Here is a 6,202-nt window from a genome sequence, read left to right as displayed (position 1 = left end):
ACACAAGGGGTCAATAAACATGGCAAACAATCCAGAAGAGCATAAAAGCATAAAAGTAGCCAGTAGTCATACCCAAGGAAATCCTTTTATAAGCACAAGGAAAATATTCAAATAAATAGAAAAAAAGGAAACTAGCTTGACTACTCTGACTAATGAGAGGAAAACAAGAAACTTCTTATACTGTAAGTGTGTCTGCATGTGTGTGGTAGGAAATTGAAGGGAAGAACAAAGGAAGGAAGTAAAACTAATGGGAGTACAAAATAATTGAGTAAATCACTTGACACAAACATGATCAAAATCCCAAACCGTGCCATTATTAGGAACACACCTTGCAGTCATGTTTACTTTGTTCTTGACCCTGTAATCTAAATGGAGTTGTTATTGTAGCCATGATTGATCTATTTATACAAGACCAATTCGGAAGCATTCTGAGCACATTAGTCCTGTTAATGGATTATTGGGCTGCCTGAAAGCATCTTTCTGTTCAAACTCTTTGACAGGGGCAGAATAAGAATACAGCTTATGCTAATAGGATAATATTGTGCTCGCAGCTCAAAGGCTCCCAGGCAGCTGTAAATCCACTTTAACAATGATGGGAGCATCATTTGGAGGCTGCAACACACACACACAGCTCCGAATGGCAATGCTGCATGTCTGTTTCCTCTGCATGCCACAGCAATTCAGTCACACAAAAGTGACCTCGTATTATTAGTTAGGCAGGAAGGTTAGCGCATGCTCGAGGATTATATAAATTTACAAAAAAGTCAGATATGTTATTAATTCAGTACCAAAGTTCGTTAACAAACAGTATTTAGGCTAGGAGGTCAGCACCACGGAGATAGCAGAAACTAGACAGACACGATATTCCTCACATAATTAATTTACCTCCAGCATATTAAATTAAAGATGTTGAGTGACTGAGCAAACACAGAAGGTAGGACATGCATAATGTTAATAACAGCTGCAATGGTATAATATAAATCAAAGATTCTGTGGGAATATGAGTTTGCACATATCCTCAAAGGGGATCCGTTATTCTTGATATTTATGCAGCTGCATTTTAGAAAGTGAAGACAAAAAAAGTGAAGAAAAGAGCCAAATATCAGCCAAGTATGAATGAGACCACTGATGGAAGAAAGTAAACTTCTTAGCTGTGAGATTTAATAGCAAAGCTGAGGCTGAATTCTTGTCATTCTTATGACCAGCTAGTCTTTAGACCCAGTATATGCAGGTCTGAAGACCACTTTTTCTGGACTTTGGGTTAGAGCTGATTCTATTTTGGTAAACGTTTTATTTTTGCGTTTGATGTTTTCCTTGGATGCAATCAAAGCCTGCTCAAATGTGATTGGTCCAGTTGAGTACAAGCAGAAACCCTCTGCTTCTTCTTGTCCCGAGCCTACAGATACAGTTGGAAGGGTTTATTTATTGAAAATATATTTTCACTGAATTTTTCCAGGAGAGAGTTCAAAAGCATTGGAGTGTGGACACAGACGGCTGCGTGTTAACACTGTGATCTTCTAAATGTCAGGAACAGAGCAGATTCCTTCGGTCCAAATGGTCATTATAGTGATTCACTGTCGACTCATGACACTGAGTCAATAATGAGTGAGCAGATGGGAAAAAAAATACATTTGTTTGCTGCAAGAAGTGTAGCACTTTAAAAAATTGTGATACTTATAACTTTGTTCAATCTAACAATTTCTCAAATATTTCTTATACATGGCAAAAAAAAAAGAAAAAAAAAAAGAAACATAAGCCATTATAAATCAGTTTCATCTGCTTTAGTACAAATGAAAGTGACAAAGAAAGGCATCAACACAGCAGCAACAGGAGCCACCTCTTGGTATCTCCTCCATGCTCTTGAGTCTGTTCCCAGAGATTAAACAAACCTTACAATATTGTGGAGGAGCTGGGCTACATGTGCAGCCTAAATTTGCTGCAGGTATCGTCTCATGCTATCAGCAGTGACAAGGAAACGAGCAAAAAGAAAAAGTAGAAAAAACTCAGTCAGGAGGAATAAGAAGAGGGTCTGTTGCCACCTCTCCAACACCTCTGTTGTCCCTCTGAATTGCACCGAAACAGGTGAAGTGAATTCACAAAGGTTCATGCTCAAGTATTACTGATTTTTTTGTTAAACCGTGATAAAAATAGTTCTATAAATTATCCTTCAGACACTTACTTGATGTATGTGTTGGCGTTGCCTTCAGGAAACACATATGGGTGTTTCTTCCTGAAGACGTGACCCACTCTGCTGCAGGGCAGGATCTCCAGACTGCCGCCACACTGCCAAACCCGGAATGAGATCTCTGCACACAACACAAACAGACATAAGAAAGACTTTTAAATTCCCTGATATTGATATATGAAGCGATTATTAAAGTTTCACTAAAGCTGTATAAAATGTCAATCATATATATTTAATCTCTGTAATATTCTGGATATTTATAATTGAGCTATTTGTTATATTTTGTAACTCTGTAATATATTGTATTATTTACTTTAGTTCAGTCTGTTACTGTTCCTGTTGTACTGAAAAATGTAAATAAAATCACTGATAATTTTGGTTTGGTTTTCATGCAGCTGTGACAAACTGTAAACTTAAACAATCTGAGCTGATCACTGGGAGCAGCTTTGATTATTTTGTATTAATGGCATAAAGTTGATGATGAGAGTTCTTATAGTCAAATACAGAAACGTCTCAAAATAAAATAATGACGAAGAGTAAATCTGTCTGTAAGACTTTAATGAAACTGAAGGCTTAATATCTAATAAAAAGCCTTACAGCAAAATTTGATTGCAAAGTCAAAAATAATTAAATTCAGGTAGAGACATTTCGTATATGAAGACGCGGGATGTTTTTGTTTAAAGATATTCAGGCATCCAGCTCAATTAACTGTCATGAATGGTAAAATTATACTTATTCAAATATTTCTCTGTATTTTCACTAATGCTCAACTGTAATAAGAGGGATCAGAAAAAAAGCATTTATGACTTGGCTGAAGTAGCTTTATTCAGTGATGTAAGTTTTATTTTTCTTGTTTTTTTAAAGCTAAAGTTGTGGGGGGTTTTTTCTCTTTTATCCTAAACAAAATGACAATCGACCCAAGAATGCTCATCCCTTACACAAAGCCAAGAATAGAGTTATCTGTTCTGTGTATCTTTATCAGTGTCACTATGTAATTTTTCAAAAATGTTTTATTTCTTCTGTGAAGCACTTTGTGATGTTCTGCTCTTGAAAGGCACCCTAAATAAATGTCGCCTTTCATCCTAAGCTTTGTTTTTTACAAAGCACCTGTCACACAGCCCAAAGTGCTTAAAATGGCATGGCTGAAGCAGTAAATAATAAATGTTACACTTCAAAATCCCCTTTTCAGTCTATCCTTCACGTCCTCTATCGGAGGCCTGGGAGCTTGAGGGTCCAACACAGTATCGTTGCTGTTCCTAGGACTGCGCTCTTCTGGACAGAGATCTCAAATGTTGTTCCTGGAATCTGCTGGAGCCACTCGCCTAGCTTGGGGGTCACTGTACTGAGCGCCCTGATTACCACTAGAACCACTGTTACCTTCACCCTCCACATCTTGTCAAATTCTTCTCTCAACTCTTGGTACTTCTCCAGCTTCTCATGTTCCTTCTTCCTGATCTTGCTGTCATTCAGTATAGCTACATCTATCACTACGGCCATCTCCCTCTGTTTATCCACCTCTACTATGTCTGGTTGGTTAGCCATCACCAGTTTGTCTGTCTGTATGTATCTGGAAGTCCCACAGGAACTTAGATCCGTCATTCTCAACTACCCTAGGTATGTCCCATTTTGACCTCAGGACTTGTTCCTGTTGGTCACTTGGTTATGGTGTTCGATGTATGCCCTGCCTACTAGCATCTTGCACCCTACTGTTATGTGCTGGATTTTCTCAAGGGCAACTGTACACAGCCTGCACCTGGGGTCTTGCCTGGTGTGATAGACCCCTGCCTCTATGGATCTTGTACTTGGAGCTTGCTTCTGTGCTGCCATGATTAGTGCCGCTTTCCTGCCTTTCAGTCCAGCTTTGTCCAGCCACTGGTAGGATTTCTGATTGTCAGACAGTTCTTCTATCTGCTGGTGGTATCTGCAAGGACCTGTCCTTACATGTCCTTATTGCACCTCTTTTTTCTTGGATTTTTGCTGCCTGAAGTATTAACTAAGCATGCTGTCATTGAAGGCCATCTTCCTGATGTGCTCATGGGTGTGGATGTTCAAGCTAGTCCTCAGCCTCTTTCATTGCACTTAGTGTACAGTCTCAGGGTGCTAGGCTTGGGGTGAAACCCTCCATTCATGGTCAGGAGCTTCCTTGTCTTGATGTCTGTGGCTTCTATCTCCTCCTTTGGGCACCTTATTATCCCAGCAGGGTACCTGATCACTGGCAGGGAGTAGGTTTTGATAACCCGGATATTGTTCTTAACATTTAGCTGACTCTTCAGGACTTGTCTCACTCTCTGCAAGTACTTGGTGGTTCTAGCTTTCCTAGCAGCCTGTTAGTGGTTCCCATTTCCCTGTGGGATTCCAAGATACTTGTAGCATGATCCCATAAGTTCTTTCTTCCTTCCCCCTGGTTAACGAGGAGGTGGCTAACGATTGCTCCATTCTGTAGTCGGTATCCATAGCCAGTCTTGTCAGTGATCTCACTGAGGGGGTTCAGGCCTATACAGAACAGCAGTGGGGACAGACTACCTCCTTGGTAGATCGTGCACTTGATGGTGACTTGTGCTATGGGCTTGAAGTTGGCCTCTAGTGTTGTACGTCACATCCCAATGGAGTTCCTGATAAAGGTTCTTAGGGTCCTGTTGATCTTGTTTATTTCTAGGCATTCCAGGATCCAGGTGCAGGGCACTGGAGTCATAGACCTTCTTGTAGTCAATCCAGGTAGGGCACAGGTTGGTCAGTCTGGACTTGCAATCTCGGAGGTACTGTCCATAGTACTCCGTTCACATTATCTAGCAGATCCTCAGATGGTACTTCACTTAGTCTTAGTAACCAGCTACGGAGGATCCAGGTTTCAAGCTTTGCCATGATCCCCTCTCTCAGGACAGTTCCTCAAGCACTCAACAATCCTCCTTCCATTGCACTTGGGGCTTGGTACCCAATCTCGGGTGGAGGTGATGATATCTCCCCCATGAGCCGTCATCCTGGCTCCCCCTTGCCGTAGCATTAGTGTTGTATCTTGTCAAACTCTAGACATGAGAATATTTCCTTCTACTGAATGTTGGAACACTGAGCTACTAGTTGTTTGACTGTCAATCTGGATGCTGGGTATCGAAGATTCCATAGGTCCCTCATCCTATTCATCCTATTCATGTAACCCCTTCCACTTCCACTTTTCAAGCAACTTAAAGAAGTCCAGACGCTTTTCTTTGTAAGCTCATTTGACTACAATGACCTGGATGACTGAGAACCTTCACAGACATGGGGTTCATTTTAAATGTCTAGAACAAGCTTCACTAAAGTAAGAGGTGGTGTTAGGGATGAAACCGGTTTTAACATACTTTTGGGAGGCAAACATCAAGTGTGTCAGGTTAACTGGTTAAATTTACCTCCATTCTGTCTCTCACGCTTATTTATTTGAAGTGTTGTCCTTTTTTCTATTTTGTATCTTTTCTATTCGGCACATCACAGCTAAGTGGGACAACCCTCCCTAAATATTTGATGACACACTGATGGACTCTGATTTGTTTGTTTGAGTTATGTGTGTTAGAATGTGTGTGCGGATGGATTCATATGACCTGCTTACACTGTGCTCATTCTCTGATGTGAGCACTGCAACACAGATGAAAGACAAAACTAACTTCACTTCATTTCACATCATTCCTCGTGTGTGTGTTAATTCTCAGAGTTTCTATCTGTCCACAGAGAAAAAAAGAAACAAGCGTTCCCCCAAAGAAAGAGAAGCTGAAAATTTCACAAAGTTTTTGCAGTAACAGGGGGGGAGAGAGGGAGAGTGAGAGCATGGAAGAGAGAGGAAGTGAAAATTAGAGCATGGACTGGTTTGATGAGGGAGAGGAGGGATGGAGGCAAAGATGAAACACGAGAGAGTACAAAGGAGAACAAGAGAAGTCAGCAAGATGCTGAGATACTGACACAGAGCCTGTGAGACTGACAGAAACATGACAGAGAGCAAATGAGTGTGTGTGTGTGTGTGTGTGTGTGTGTGTGTGTGTGTGTGTGTGT

The 6,202-nt window shown here is 40.8% G+C and overlaps 1 protein-coding gene across 2 annotated transcripts in view; it reads right to left on the bottom strand.

Moving 5' to 3' along the window:
- Positions 1–6,202, bottom strand: part of galnt14 (UDP-N-acetyl-alpha-D-galactosamine:polypeptide N-acetylgalactosaminyltransferase 14 (GalNAc-T14)) — a 244,066-nt gene that overhangs the window by 27,644 nt on the left and 210,220 nt on the right. For both annotated transcript variants that reach the window (XM_005753112.1, XM_005753113.1), the window contains exon 10: positions 2,180–2,306. In XM_005753112.1, coding sequence (XP_005753169.1) covers positions 2,180–2,306 — 127 coding nt within the window. The remainder of the gene's footprint in view (positions 1–2,179; positions 2,307–6,202) is intronic.

This window comes from Pundamilia nyererei, unplaced genomic scaffold (genome assembly GCF_000239375.1).
Source record: "Pundamilia nyererei isolate P.nyererei 1_Seehausen unplaced genomic scaffold, PunNye1.0 scaffold00404, whole genome shotgun sequence".
NCBI classification, from domain to species: Eukaryota; Metazoa; Chordata; class Actinopteri; order Cichliformes; family Cichlidae; genus Pundamilia; species Pundamilia nyererei.
Note: the sequence above shows the minus strand (reverse complement) of the source record. Positions and strands in the feature narration are given on the sequence as shown.